Source organism: Hyposmocoma kahamanoa, unplaced genomic scaffold, assembly GCF_003589595.1.
Source record: "Hyposmocoma kahamanoa isolate Upper Pololo Valley unplaced genomic scaffold, ASM358959v1 63, whole genome shotgun sequence".
Lineage (NCBI taxonomy): Eukaryota > Metazoa > Arthropoda > Insecta > Lepidoptera > Cosmopterigidae > Hyposmocoma > Hyposmocoma kahamanoa.
Window position 1 is genome coordinate 10,396,480 of NW_020653851.1, and position 16,558 is coordinate 10,413,037.

Below are 16,558 nucleotides of genomic sequence, written 5' to 3' on the forward strand. Positions count from 1 at the left end.
TTAGAAAATAATAATAATAATTTAAATAATATTTTGTTACTGCCCATCTGCCAGTTCCGTGCATAGCAACTTTAAAAAACAAGAAAAAAATATATAAATGAAACTTTCGAGCAGCCGTAGCCATCAAAAAAATAAAATAAAATAAACTAATCAACTTTCACGCGTCACAGTAATTGTCAAAAACATAATTTTGTTATAAGAAAAAAAAAAGAACAAGGAATTGTGAACTAAACGACGGTATTATAAAAATTTAAAATGGTCAAATCAAAACAAAATCTAAATGGGCAAAATTGGCCAATATTACTTTTTGGATGCCGCAACACGTCTCGCCTTCGGAGGGACGGCACTCGGCTGTTTTGATGATGAAGCCGCAGGCCTCATATTCCTCTTCGGTGAAGTCGTTTCGAAATCCTCCTCTGGTAAAATAGCATAGAGATCCATGATGCTGCTGATACGATGACGAGTTTCATCAGGCCCGATTGCGAAGACTTGGCCTTCTCGCGTCCAAAATTTTGCAACACCTAAGCGTTGACGTGCCTCCATGAAAACTGGATGCCGCGTTATCGTCAGGAATTCAGATAACGTCACACCTGAGCCCTTTAACTTAATTTTGGCCATCCAGACTTTGTCACGGATAGACACATCGCGGAGCTTGAACAGGATCGGCCTCGGCCTGTTATTATTTCCTCGACGACTCATCCTGTGGCAGCGAGAGATGTCTCCTACAGAGAATGTAGTTAATTTTAGCCGATTGACCACTTCCTTGACAACAGTCGCAGCAATATCCTCCCCTGAACTCTCCGGAATACCATACAGTAACAAAATCTTGCGCCTTCCCTGCATCTGCAGTTGATCAACCTCCTTGGCAATCCACTCTATTTGATGTTGAAGAGCCCTCAATGATTTGACCATGAAGGCCTTGAAAGTGTTGAAATCTGCTGTTAGGGATTCAACATTGGAGCTTGGTGTAGTAGTCCTCTGTAGCTGGCCCTCAAAACCTTCCATACGTTGATTGAAGTTTAGAACCAATTCATTGAAAGTTTTCTTGATTTCCTCCATGATTCCAGTGCAGTGTTGTGTCAATAATTAATGATATGTATCTCCGTGAAAGTGAAATGTAATTCAAGGATAACACAGTATGGCAAGGACAGCAGGTTATTAATTACATTTATGAAGTGGATAAAGTATTTTGAACTGTAAGTATATTTAATTAATAAACTTAATTAGAGTCACGAAAATTTTGGTGTTATGATTTTCACACCTACCGCCCAAAAAAAAGATATTTTCTTGGTTCTTAGATTTTGGAAGGAGAACGAAAAGGTATCTTGTCGAGTCGTTTGGCGTAAAAAAGTAGCGGAATCCATAAATTACTATGTATTTTCCAACGCTTTTCCCTTGAATTATAATTACGCTGGCGAAATTATTAACAATTGTACGGAGAAGTCGATTGCCGTAAACTTTTACACAAGCGTTTTAATATATTTTTTTAATAATTTTTTAAAGCTTCCTAAAATACTGAAAATAAACTGTTTAGGTAGGTTTAATAGCTAGTAAATAGTAATAACAAAGATGTACATGATATTTTGCTCAAAACTACGAGAACATAAAAGTTGTCCAGCCATCCTGACGTCAGAATGGCTGGTCATTTAATTTATTTAATGTATTCATTAACGGAAAGATATAGGTAGCAAATAGGTAGTAACTAAGACGCCCAGTTTGATTTGTATATCTCATTTGGTCCAACCATCCTGACGGACACTAGAAACAGTGTTAAATTCGCAAATTATTCACAACTTTTGCATAAGTTATAGGGGAGTCATCACACTTGTCAATGCGGAATCGATTTGAGGCGATCATATTTTCCACACTTTCGCATTTCTACAAACCGAAACTTTCTTTCGGGCGCCAGTATCGCCGTTCAGCCGTAATTTCGGGTTTCGCATCTCTTCGGAGTAATTCGGCTGTTGACGAGGTCACTCGAAGTGCGCTATCGTTCGGACGCCGACGCAACCGCTCCGATGTCAATGCCACCGATCAACCCTCGTCGACTGCGTACGGTTGTAATCGAAAATGTCGAGCCGCGTCGTAGAAGCCGATACGAAACGCAAAACACCTTTTTGCTCTTATTAATAACGCTGATCGATTTAATGCGATTCTGTGTCAATAAGTGTGATGTCTCCCTGGAGGCACCTTGTGGTCGGTTTTAAATAACATGTGAATTTAAGTACGTACGTACTTGATACACATTCATGTAGTATAAGAATAAACCCCCTTAAAATATCACCATAAAATACCGTTACCTGTATATATGACATACGTATGTCACGGGGTACAAACATCAGAACAAATCGTTGCCTTACTTTCTCAAACACGTATATTATAAAGAGTGATTATTCAAAATATGACAAATATTTCTATTTATTTTAAATTTCTTATCAAGGGTATTAATTTCAATGCATTACTTTAAGAATAGGTAAAAGCCATTGTGTGAATATGAAGGAAATGTGATGTGAAATCAGCCTGCTAATTTGTACATACAATGCATTTTTTGCATTTCAGTTACTTTGGGCTTTAAGAAACTAGTTTAAGAAAGTAAGGCGACGAAATGGGAGTTTTGGTGGACAATTCAATAAATATCATTTTTGAAAGTAGAGTAATTTTTCACTATATACCTGATATAGTTTAGGGTCCTTAGGAGCTGTGGAGTTGATAGCGTATACGTGAACGACGGGCAGCGCCGTGTACAGCACTTTAAGAGTGGACTCACAGAGTCGCAGGTTACGTCGATCCCAACCTGCGCCATCCAGGAACATGCCGTGAACAAATACACCTTCCTGTGGTAGGCACGAAAAGCACTTAGCGTAAACAGTAACCGTGGCGATAGCGGATAATATAAAAAGTCACAACAAAATTATGCTAATTTCAATGTAGGTATTAATTTCAAGGTTAATAATAATTGGTTTCGTATTACGAAGTGAATTTACAGTTGTAGACATAGCCAAAACAATTAACTGTAGAACATACATTTCTAAATACAGCAATTCAATGGGACTAAAGTATGTGAGTAGATCAGCATTAAGGCTAATTGTCACAGTTAATTACCTTACAAACTTAAATTACTATTTTCTCCTACTACCACAGCTATTTATTTATATTACCTTACCAAGGGAAAGCTAAATTTATTCCTGATATCGCATATACTAAACTAATGCAAAAAATCAGTATCTAACTTATTTATTATACTTTTAAAGACTATTTTAGTCTAATTACATGAAAAAACAAATAATGTTGATGCACTACGCATTCTTTCAATCGCATAGGTATACGATCAAAGAGTAACTTTATGCAGGTAATATCGCGGATATCATAAAAGAATCGCGGAAATCGAGCTACCAACGCCATCTTGTGGCAAAGAAACCACAACCGTGACGTTCAGCCTTAAGCTCAAAATATGTATATCCTCTTAGAATAATAACGCTTAAAAACGTAGTTCGCATACGCTAAGTGAGGCAAATTGTAGGAACCCAAATAGGCGTACACGAGCGGGCGCGCCGTCAATGATCAAGATCAACTTGCACCGCGAACAGCTCGAGAATTTTAGCTAAAATGACGAAATATGCGGTAAATAAGTGAAAAAATACGCCTGACAAACATAAAATAGATACTAACACCACATTCCACAAGGAAGTAAACCTTTGTTCCAACTTGTATTTTTGTGTTAATATTCACTAAAACAGAAAATTAATTTCGTTGCAACAAGATTCGAAAATGTTGCAAAATAACGGATTGTTTCTCCCCATTTTGCTATTCTGTTTCAAAATATTACGTAATTTTTTGAATAGGCAATATAGCGACAGTTGTAGAATTTCTACAAATGTAAGCTATTTTAACGGAATATATTTAGTATTAGCCTTCATTAGTTTCATGTGAAAATCATAATTTTTGTTCATCATACAGGACTCATTTAACATGAAGAATCGGAAAGCTGTCGGAGCCGATGGGGTTCCCATCGAGGCCTGGAAGGCAATGGGTCCCCGTGGTGTGGGCATCCTTACCGGCCTCTTTAATCGCATGCTCCTCACCGGTAAAATCCCTAACCAATGGAGACTGAGTGTTATCACTCCAGTCTTCAAAGGGAAGGGATCGGTGCAGGAGTGTGACGATTATCGGGGCATAAAGGTCATGTCCCACACCATGAAGCTCTTCGAGCGTATAATAGACTCTCGGATCCGACAGGAGAGTGCTGTCTCGGAGGGTCAATATGGATTTCGGCCTGGTCTTGGGACCATGGATCCTGTTTTTGCCCTAAGGGTCATCATGGAGAAATACAGATTGAAGAATACGCCTCTGCATTTCATGTTTCTTGACATACAGAAGGCCTTCGACTGTGTCCCCCGTGTAATGATCTGGTGGGCACTGAGATCCAAAGGGGTACCAGAAGCTTATATTGACATCATTCGAGACATGTACCGCGATTCCGATTCCATGGTTAGGACTGCTGTTGATGACACTAAACCCTTCCCTGTCACAGTCGGAGTTCACCAGGGCTCAGTTCTCAGTCCCTATCTGTTCAGCGTGATATTAGACGAGGTATCAAGCTCCATCCGAGACACGCATGAGCAACCCCCGTGGATGCTTATGTACGTTGACGATATCGCGCTGGCGGATGCGGATAGAGGGAGACTGGTACGACGAGTGAATGTGTGGAAGGAGTCGCTTGAGAACGGCGGTCTGAGACTAAATGTGGCGAAGACTGAGTACATGGTCAGCAACGCTACAGATCCTCTACCCGTACGCATAGGCGAAGACGCGGTCGAGCCTACGGGCCAGTTTAAATACTTGGGATCTGTACTTAGCGCGTCCGGAGACATCGACTGCGACGTCAGAGCCCGAATCGCAGCCGCTTTGGCAAAGTGGCGTGAGGTGACTGGTGTCATTTGTGACCCCAAGATTAAGCTGAAAGGACAGGTCTACAAATCCATCATTAGGCCTGTCCTTTATATGGCAGTGAAACGTGGCCCGTACTTGAACGTCATAAGCAGGAGCTGCGTGTCACGGAAATGAAGATGCTGCGCTGGATGTGTGGAGTTTCCCGGAAAGACCGTGTCAGAAACTCCCGCATCTGCGGCAGCATTCACGTCCGTGACATTGCAGATAAACTGCAAGAAAGCCGCCTACGTTGGTACGGCCACATCTTACGGAAACCGGCATGCTACGTGGGAAACAAATGTCTGGCTATGCCATCTCCGCCGGGCCCCGGTAGAAGGGGCAGACCCAAGAAGTGCTGGCTTGACGTCGCCAAGCGTGATATGCGTGCCAATGGTCTCACCACTAAGGATGCCGAAGACCGTGCAAAATGGAGGAGAAAAAGTAGGAAAGCGGACCCCGGGCTCCGCAGCAACACTGCTGAGGTCGCAACCGGGACAATGCTCAGATGAGAGAGAGAGAGTTAAGCAAAAGACAATTTCACCACTTGATGGAAATGTTTGCATCATTATTTGTATATTTGTGTGCGTACCGACGAGCGTAAATACAAAGTGCTTACGCCTACATAAACTTGATTTTTGCCTCACTTCTGATAGTTCGTTTGATATGAAACTATCATTCTATGCGTTATTGTTCTAAGTATATCCTAGCAAAATGAAAGTAAATAAATACGTATTACAAATATATTAACCGGTGGAGGAGCTTTAATTTCGTCCAAAAGGAACTTGGTGGCGTCATTGTGTAAAGAAACCATGTCCAGTGCCCATCCTTTGTGGGCTCGAGTGACTTCTTGTCGCATAGCCGTCAGAAAACCTATATACATAAAATTTTAATTAACTGTTTCGTTGATGAAAGTTACATATTATCGTTTTTCTTAGCTGTCAAATTGGGCCTCTTATATTGTGACAACTATAATCATGTCAAGATACACTGTATAAATCGGCATATTTTTCAATATTTTTTGTGAAAATGCGTATTCAAAAATGGATTATAGATGCATGGAACACTTTTTATTTATATTTTCAAATCTTACCTTGAGGATTAAAGAAACCAGTCATCCAGAACGAGTTAGGTCGCATGGTGAAGATCCAGAAATTGAACTGAATGTGCCTCTCCAGTAACTCGGTGAACCAGAACCCAAGAGTAGACGAAGACCACGATGGTTTTAGCCACAACGCCGGCACTCGAGCATCGTAGATGCAGTCCAACGAATCTCGAAGAGCCTAAACACATATTTTATATGAGACTAACATAGGTTGAATTTTTATTTAACAACTAATTTTTTTTACTAATAAGTTCATATCATAAATCTGTATAGGTATCATTAGTGGCCATTAATTATTTCAAGGTCAAAAACTCGTCTGCTTGTGTCATTTTTGGTTATTCAAAAACGCATGGAAAGCTATCGGTTTTATACATTGCTAAATGCAGTTATAGTGCTTCAACGAGTAGCGAAACGGTACTTACTTCATTCATAATAATGGTACCATCAATGGCTAGGAGCAGATCTTTTAATGTCATCCGCACCAGAGAAATAACTTTTTGCATGCGGTCGAGTTCTTGTCGTAAGAAAATCACCATTGGATGAAATTGACCGTAAAATCTTAGTCTAAAAATACACCGAGTTATTGAATAAACAGAAAAACATAATAATAAAAAATCGCTGTAATACAATTTTCATGATAAAAAAATTTGAGGATGTTCAGGAAAATCCAAGATAAAGCGTATAGATAGTAAACAATTATGGCAGAGATCCGCCAAATATAGGTATCAATCAGCATTTAAAGGTACGTTATGGTTGGGTATTAAAAGGGTTTATTTCTTGTATAAATAATTATAAATCACTAAATACAAATTCCATACAGTGCTGCAAGACTTTATTATTTTGCCTTTACGTGTGAATTGACACAAACAACAGTAGAAATGTTTATTTTATTGAATATCATGATGTTTTCACTACCATGAAATTCATTTATTTTTTATGAAAATACTCCACATGTTTGTTCTTAATATTGATACAAAAATTAAATAAATACAAAGAAAAAACCCTTCAATTTGACTGGACTTGAACCAGCGCCTGTTGCCACATCGGCGCCATCGCTCTTAGGAACTGAGCTTGCACATCGAGTACTCGATTTTAAAATTTTAAGGTACAAAGTGTGACGTCACCTCTCCTTGACCTCCACAGGATCGAAATTAGATGGCAATTTATCGAGCATTTCCTTTGACTGCCTGTATACGGAGGCCTCTCGAGTCTCACCTCCGCCACCACCAGATTCCTTTGGCTGGATCGAAAGGATCGTATCCAACATATCTTGAGTCCTACTGCGCTGATATCTAAGTGCGTCAAAAGTGTTTTTTACCATAATGATCGGTCTACAAAAAGGACCTACCAGAATCAGAACTTGAATCACAGTAAATGGGTTTCGAAAATATTCATATTAAAAGATTCATATAGATATGATGAGTTTCAGATTGCACAGAATTTCAAATTTTATTTAGTAGGTTCTGACACTGTTAATTTAGCATAGTTGGCACTACTGCAATAAACCGTGGAAAACCCGATATAAATTAATATTAATAATTTTTCCAGTAGCTTCATGCAATGGCAACTCTTCTCACCCTGCGGACATTGCCAATAACTTATTTATAATTAATGTACTTGTTTTAAAAGACATATATTTAAAGCTCACGTCATCCTTTTAATATAGTATTTACAATTTAATTTTAATACGTTTACAAATTGTTTAAAATCATATTCATTTGTTTGTCTGTAATATAACACACAATAAACGCTTCTGATACGATGTTAGGTGTGCATGCTGTATTTGCCTATTACAGGGTTTATACTCGAGTAATTTCTGCAGTGTTATTTTATGTCCATGTGTAATAGAGTATTCCTGGTGGCGAAATTATTTTAAAAAAAGTTCCTCCTAACATGAATATTCCTTTGTGTACGTCCTATGTAAATTTATTTAAATTAAGGGATTATTTTATAGAAGTTTGTGTTATCTTTCGTTGTAGATTTCTTTTCTGAGTGAAGTTTGCCATCGGAAATCACCGGTCAATATGCGAGTAACAAACGTCTTTGATAACTTTAACGTTGACGGAATCACCCATAGTATCGATTAGGTTAATAGTACTTTTTTAAAAACTTACGTAATATCAGCATTAGTGTGCAGTCCATAAGCTTGAGGAGGATCGGTGGTCTTCATTTTGTCTATTTCCTCGATATATTCAGGTATATTTTTAAATTTCATAATGCCATAACCTCTATAGAACTCGAAGTCATCTCGAAACAACTGGTCTGTGAGCCACACGCGAGTGAAGCAGACAAGTAAACGGTTGTCATAATCGTCTGTTACTCTGCCACCGTATTGTACAGCAGATACCATGTAACTGGCAAATTGAATTTACGTTGTAGTGCTTATTGAAGGCGGTAAGTTCATAATAAAATTATATATGACTAAACGCTCCTGTTAGCCTTAGACTAAATTAATATAGCCGCTGAACGGAATAGTAAGCGAGTTTTTGTAACGAAATTGCACATAGTATAATGAACTTTATCATTTGTGTAACATACAAACTAACACTAGATACGATATATATATATATGGTAGCTCCGAGAATACCCGTGACTACACGAGAATTCTCGAGAATTATTTTTCGCTCGTATCTAGTTTATCTAGTTTGTACGCTACACAATAGACATAATGTTCATAATGCATGAGCCTTAACGTCACAAACGCGTCCTCAGTAGAACAACTTACTTTAAGGGTTTTTACTCTTGTTTCTGTAGTTGCATGTCTATTTACTACCTTGGTACCCGTTAAATAGAATTCATTTACTGCCACGTGTAACGGCATATCAACTTTGTATAACAACAAATAAATTTAAATGAAAATTACATACCGCACTGTAGTCCAGCTAATAGACTGTCCTGGCTCTAAATATTCCAAATGGTTTTGTACGAACATACAAGACGCTAGCCAGTCCGCCGAGTTAAATTCATACGGGATATTCCACCCGAGCGGACCGAATTTGCGTCGCTCTTGCACGACGGTGTGAAGAAAGGAGATGGTGAATATCAGGGGTAAGTACATCGGACTATCGCTGTAGTCTAAGAAGTCCTGACTCATGGAGTCATATGTCCTCATTAGACCAGCTTTGATCCCTACGAAGCGAATAAAGTACGTCATATACAATGGTGTCGAATATCCAACGCAAATATGTCCATCTTGCACATGAACTTACCTGAAGGAGGTTCACAAGTATACTTAATAGACATCTGCAATAATGTAATAGGAAACTTTGGATGAACTTCTGTCGTGATCCACAATCTGTAACATATCAATGGTTTTCTAAAATAGAAAGAAGAAAGAAAGAAAATGCATTCATTTGACTACTACAAAACAAAAATAGAACAAAAAAATTAAAGACCAGATGTAATCAAAAAATTCCAACGTAAGACACAAATAATAATTGTAAAACAAAGTCACAAAAATTAAACTTAAACACAGATCATGCAAATAAACAGGGACACTACAAGGCGTACCGCTTACTATAAATTACTATAAATATTGTTTATCCAGATACTCAAAATTACATCAATATGATATATACAATGTGTTGATTTGCATTCCCGCCATATTTACAGAGGTCATTCTATATCCGAAACTGAAGAACCCAAATTATTAAAAAATAAATCGAAAAAAAATTTCGTAAATTCCTATTTTTTATTTAATTGCGGTAAACAAATTTGATCCAAAGGTCATTGACTTGCACGGCAAGGCACTTGCAAACATTTTGAACAATGACCTTAAATAAAAGAAACTCATTTTAGATCTATTTGATGGTGGTGGCGGGTAGCGGAGAGTGTCATATCAAGCGCGCGATTGGCAGATCAGTCGACATCTTCGACTATGGAAACTAAAGGACATGTTATATTGACATATATAAATCAGACGTTATGTGTACACGATGCATTTCGACGGTGAAAACAAACAAAAAATATTGTCTTTGTTTAGCTATTGCGTGCCGTATTAAGCCAAAAGAGATAGCATTACATTGGTCTGTGTCAAACACGGGAATCGAAAATACGTAACGTCATCTTAAATGCCAACCGTGTCCATTTCGCAGTACATGAGGTATATGATACGGTTGTCAAAGGGAAGTACATCAAATGTCAAAACAAATGTTTTTCCAAGTATTTTATTGTATTATTCCCATGTATTGTAATAAAATGGACAAAAATATTATATTGACAGTGAGAACTATTAAGTATTAATGAAAATTCGTCGCTACTGCATTACGGGATGTGGCATTTGAAAAAGCGTAGATCGACCGAATGTAACATTGTACAGGCACGTGTTATTTTTCTGTCTATAAATCACACAAAAGCCCAATATCGCATGTAATTAGACATATTTAAGTAGTTTATTCATAAATGTTGCCAAATTTTGCTTTGGTTTCTTTAGATTTGCCTGTTTGTTTGTATATTTTGATGATTGCTATTAACAATTATTTTGAGATAGTGTTATTCTTGGAAGCGTACATATTATCGATATTCTATTATTAAAATAATTCACTACGAGGTTTTTATTATTTTTACTATTTCAAGTTTACCTACAATTTACCTATTTTTGGATGATTTAGCATTATTTCTATTACTAATTCCTTAAATATAGCGAGAATGCAAATCAACACACTGTATAATTCTCGTGCTTTCTGATTAGGTATACGGTATAACGGAATGGTTTATTAATTTTACCTAAACGTCTCATGAATTTGTTCCGGGTCCTTCTCTAACTCAGAGAACTGTTCCATAATCTCCACCATATATTCTAAACCTAAGTGGCAGTTTTGTAGAAGCACCCATAGACCCTGAAGTTAAAGATTAACAACCCATCAATAGTTCAAATTAGATAGCTTTTTTTATAATACTATGTGATAGGACGAACAAGTCGTGCGCCTAATGGTAAATGACACGCCTTTCCATAACAGTTGCAGTGCCACTCAAAGTTTTAAATCGCAAAGATCTGAGGTGCACTGCCTCTGCACCCATCACCCTGAGACATAAGTTGAAAAGTCCCATGTGCCTGTAATTTCACCATTTTAATGTAGTAAATAGGTTACGAATTAATAATAATATTACTTCTTTAAGAGCACGTGATATAAGCTTCCTAGCGTGTACTTCTTGACCCTGTCCCATAGAAATAGCAGAACAGGTGCATTCCATTCTCTTGGCAGTAATTTCTATGGACGGCGTTGGATCGGAGCCCATAGCCAAGAACCCAATCAGAGGTACCAAAGGACGACATTCCAACACCATGTGCTACAAAAATAAACTTGTTAAATTTTAAAATTCCTACGACAAAAAATGGGTTAGTCTTGCGAGCGTACTCCATACATATCAAGTTTGATCTTAATTTCCATACTAGTGCAAACTCGATGATATATTGAAAAATGGTCTAAAAACTAATATCAAACATAGAAGTTTATTTCTTTTTCGTTCAATTCCAGATTTTTAAAATAACACTGGCTCAAACTTTCTACCAAGAATTACCATGACCTTAGAGAGAGCATCAATTCCTTTAAAAGTTTTCTACATATTCATCATCACCGTTCTAACGCGTATCGAGTATCGAGTGTAGCAGTTGGGTAATAATACCCCACACCGCAGCCGATGCGTAGGTATCTTATTAAAATTACTCTTTAAAATTTTACAAATATCGGCATTTTTCAAAGTGGGACAGCTTATTAACAATTTTTATCATTAATTAACTGATCCAAAGGAACCAAAGGGACGGCAATCCACTGATTACCTATCACAAGCTAGAAACATGATTAGCAGAATTTATATGTCCGAAAACCTTTATTGAATAGATTTTGTTTTTTTTGTCCGAAAACACGTTACGATTTTTGTCATTACATCATTTAATGTTTCACTATTTTGGACTATTGACAAGTTATTCGTTTTCCGATTCTTATTTCCCCAACCTAATTAACCATACTTGACCAATGTATCTAATTAAATATTTTGTTTTTGTAAACGATGTCCATAATATATTTTTTAATATCATTTCTTATTACCGATATTGAATGTATTAGAACATGTCGTACAATACAACTCGTTAAATTAACATGGCACCTCGCGTTTTTATAAAATATAGTAAACGTGGTGCAAGTTCATTTGATCGAGTTATAGTAGCTCGCTTCGCTCGCTCGGCTCGTGCGAGAGAAATTCGAGTTTGTGATAGGTTGCCCAATCTACTGCTGCCTGGAAGTAGACCTTATCCGAGTAAAAGTAACAATAAAAAAGGGTCTATAAAGTAATTTTGCCTCGCGCTTATATTACATAATAGAATAAAATTAATACAATTCAAAGATGTTGTAAAACAAGCTAACGCAATGATGAATCACTTACCTCGTAATTAACAATAACAGCTTCAGAATATCTGGCACCCATAGACTGAATAATGTATTTCCTGGAAAAATTATTACAATTCAATAAACATTTTTTTTAGACACGTACATATAGTGCAAGGATAGTAAGTGAGTTACATAGCAACAGCGATAAATCATTTGAATTTAACTCACAAACTCTGCGCTAATGTTCTATCCGGACACCAAGCACGAACAACCAGCAGCTTTCGGAATACGTCTAATGAATGATAACCATCTGGCAACGGTTCGTCTTCCGGTGCTTCTTTGTCAAACCTTTAAATAAAACAAACTTTACATACACAATGTTCAATACTTTTTAATTTTCATTATTTGTAAGGCTCTAGTAAAGTACATCATAAATCATTGAGTATATAACCAGAAATAGAGACGAAATGTCATTTAATTGGTTTGAAAACTATTCTGCCAAATCAATCGCTCCACACAAACCACGCTTAAATACCAAATCTCCCCTTTTTTTCCTATATCTATGATGGTGTCGTTTTGAAAACTGAGTCGCTATTATAATGAATTTCAGTCGGGGAAATTTTCGGTCCATGATTATCTACGATTTTCGATGTAACTTAAGTCTTCAGAGAGTTGTCAGAGAGTTCAATTAGCATTTGGTGATGAACTTAGACGTGTACATGATCATCTCCATGAGGATGTACGTAAAGGTCGGCCGGCGACTGCGGTTACCGAATTTAATATTGATACCGTACGACAACTGATTGAAACTGACGAAAAAATTACTTGTCAGCAAATTCGTACTGTACGTATTAGGTATAGAAGACAGGTGCAAAATATATTCCATGGGCATCTGAAGGTTCAGAAACTTAACACTGGATACCGCATGATTAACGGAATAACAGGAACTACTACATGTAGAGTGGTATCGTAAAATGATAAAAAAAGTCTAATGGAGGACAATCATTGGCTGTGTATAATATCGTGACTTTAAACCGGAAAGAAAAAGCCAGTCCGCAGATTGGGTCTTTCCTTTTGAAGATTTGCCAACGAAAATTAAGAAAAGTCAGAGCACTGGTAAGAAAATGGTTGCTTCCTTCTTCGGCAAATCAGGACGTTACACTACAGTAGAGCCTGAAGACTGCAGATTGGTATGTAAACACCGGCTGCGCAGAGTGTTAGAAAAAGTTCGCGAAAAGCGTCCTCGAAGCAATATCGTCCTTCACCACGACAACTTCTCTGCACATTCCGCTAAGGTAACGAATGCGTATTTGAAGGCGTCAAATGTGGAGCTGATAACCCATCTGCCATGCAGCCCAGACCTTGCACCAATAAATCGCATTATTTTTATTTCCAAAAATCAAAGATAAACTTAGAGATTTACTATTTACAAACCCGGAAAAGGCGGTGAATGCGTTACACGAAGCATTTGAAGCGGAATACTGATCCCACTGCTTTTCACAATGGTTCCAACGAATGCAAAAGTGTGTGAATAGCGAGGGCATATACTTTGAAAAACAATAAATCTATTATAAATGTAATATCTAGTCTTACTTATCAGAATGCAGATATTTTCAACATGGCCTAACTATTATGCTAGTTCAAAGGGTTTTGACTATTTTAAAGTTTGAAACGTCTTATGATATCTGTGTGGTCAAAGAGTTGAATGGCCTCGACGTTTAGGTGATGGCGAAGCAAATGTTTGCTAAGTGAATGTTTAATATTATGTTTTAATAATATTTAATTTTAGAAAGTGTATTTTAAACATCTTTAACAAAGCTTTGAATATTTTCTGGTGATTCGTTTAGAAAAGAAGCCTCTTTTCTAAACGAATCACCAGATCACTCATACTTTTGTCTCGTAGGCCACGTCCCAGTTTTTTTTTTTTTTTTGATGTTAGCGTAAACCTAAAAGCATTTCACTTTTGTAAAGCACTATTAACGTCTGATGCACCCCTAATTTTTTGCTGCCATGGCCTCCCTGTAGGTTGGAGTGGACTCTAAAGGGTTGATATAAACCACTTCAAAAATATTACAATTTGCTAATAACTAACCAATTCTTCCACCCTTTCTCATTATTAGTCACTTGGTCGATGATGTTGGTGTATGTACGCAGCGTGGACAATTGCACTAAATTAAGCCAGGACATGTCTGTGATCCACTTATGCGGTTTGGGAGGGCATGCGTTAAGATCTAAAGCAGCGCCACCTGTGAGGTAATTAGTTTATTGTACTTATGAATAAAATTGCAGTAAGTGATGAATCCCACTAATCAGCACCGTTTCAGTACCTCGTCCATAATAAATACGTATTTTATGTGATGGCAAATTTGTTACACAAGGTTGGCGTCTAATACTAACCCTCTGTGCTGATAACCAAGTTTAAAGCTTCTTTGACTTTTAAAACATGTGGCGAAAGAAATATATGGTGATAATTTGTTTGTTCTATACAAACCCAATCGCGAAAATTATGGGTACTTCGTGAGAAAACTTTTGACATAGCTATATTAAGTCAGATTTGTGCATTCTCAGCGGTGAGAGAGCTTCCTTAAAATAAAAACTATACCTTTAATAAAAGTCTGGAACTCGTCGAAAGTTATGTATTCCTTTTGCAAATCAATTTTAAGCGTCAACAATAGCGTAAATACATATTTGTGTTTCTCGTAAAAACCTCGAGATATGAATTTGAACACATCAAATGTCTGAAAAAGGAATGTAGTAAAGATTGGTAGGTAACACATCATAAAATTGTAAAATAATACAATTTATATCCTCATACTAAATACAAAGTAGAATGCAGAACATGGTCGCCAACTGTAATCTTATTTATAACTGTTTATTTCGTAGCATTGTGTACTATAATATTACTCAATAATTTTATTGCTCTCCATAAGTATATTTTTTATGATACCATGTGACATAAGTTGACAAGTCTCATGTACCTGTAATTTCACTAGCACCCCTACCCTTCAAAACAGGAATGCAGTAATGCTCACATTATTACTTGGCGGCATAAATAGGTAAGATGGCAGTTAGTACTAACGTTGTTAAGAAACATATGTGAAACAATTTCATAAGACAACTTTTGATAGACGAGTTAGGAATCAATAATTTTTACCAAACCAATATGCTATCAATAATTTTTACCAAACCAATATGCTTTCAGAATACAACAATGATTTACAACTACCATACATCTAAAGAACACTAACCAAGTACTCAATAATGGAAGCGATCCTTCTGGTAGTAATGGGACTCGGCGTGGACCTCTCCATAGAAATATCGAATCGTTCCAAGAACTGCGCCAGAGAGGTTTGATACATATTGCACACAAGAGACATATTGCACACTAAGAAGTAAAGGACAGAACCGCGCGTAGCGACAGGGCGGAATTCTTCGCGTGCAGCGTTGATCTTTATTTCTGTCTCTTTTGCAATGTCTAGTTTTTCTCTCACCTACAATATGAAGTCGTTTGTAATTAATTGTTTATTCTAAGCAATATTTAATTGAAGGTTGTTTAAGTTACGTAAGTACTGTAGTACACAGTGCAGGTAGCTTAGGTTTTGTATTTAGAATTATAAGAATGTTGATGTCAAACAGACATCTAAGGATCGTAATCCAGAACTCTACTCAATACTCAAGTCAGGACTTGAGTATTGCAGTGAGCACTGAAAATCATACTCAAGTCCTTGCCATTAGGATCGTATTTCCAGTACTTGAAATCATACTCAAATCTGCTCAAGTCCTGACTTGGGCATTGAGTAGAGTTCTGGAATACGACACTAAGAGTTCTGGACAAAGCTTTGAAATTGAATACACGTATAAAGTTATAATTATGATATAATCGTCGTTTATATTTATAAAGTATCTCTCGCTACGCTACCCGAGCTACGTCCTATGCTATAGTACATGGCATACTATTAGAATAGTAAGTTATCTTGTAGTAACGGAAAAAGTAATAAAGCGGAAGTATAATTATTTGTTTCATAAATTTCTCATAGATGGCGCTACGGCTACAAAGTCGTTGAAAAACCAAATACAAACATTCGACAACAAACACATATCAAAATAGGGAATCGGACAATTTTTCAGAAAGTGTCTAGAATTAACTAAAATATATATGTACAGCCATGAAAAATAATATTTTATTAAAATAAAGCTTAAT

At 37.0% G+C, this 16,558-nt stretch overlaps 1 protein-coding gene across 1 annotated transcript in view; it reads right to left on the reverse strand.

Moving 5' to 3' along the window:
• Nucleotides 1–16,558, reverse strand: part of LOC113229958 (dynein heavy chain 8, axonemal-like) — a 102,851-nt gene that overhangs the window by 7,271 nt on the left and 79,022 nt on the right. Inside the window, exons 68-82 of the mRNA XM_026463655.1 lie at nt 15,606–15,848; nt 14,960–15,095; nt 14,450–14,603; nt 12,586–12,705; nt 12,413–12,473; nt 11,141–11,320; nt 10,757–10,869; nt 9,241–9,326; nt 8,899–9,160; nt 8,146–8,385; nt 7,156–7,323; nt 6,454–6,595; nt 6,020–6,209; nt 5,678–5,799; nt 2,673–2,834 (exon numbers count right to left, since the gene is read on the reverse strand). Of these exons, the coding sequence (XP_026319440.1) occupies nt 2,673–2,834; nt 5,678–5,799; nt 6,020–6,209; nt 6,454–6,595; nt 7,156–7,323; nt 8,146–8,385; nt 8,899–9,160; nt 9,241–9,326; nt 10,757–10,869; nt 11,141–11,320; nt 12,413–12,473; nt 12,586–12,705; nt 14,450–14,603; nt 14,960–15,095; nt 15,606–15,848 (2,379 nt within the window). The remainder of the gene's footprint in view (nt 1–2,672; nt 2,835–5,677; nt 5,800–6,019; nt 6,210–6,453; nt 6,596–7,155; nt 7,324–8,145; nt 8,386–8,898; nt 9,161–9,240; nt 9,327–10,756; nt 10,870–11,140; nt 11,321–12,412; nt 12,474–12,585; nt 12,706–14,449; nt 14,604–14,959; nt 15,096–15,605; nt 15,849–16,558) is intronic.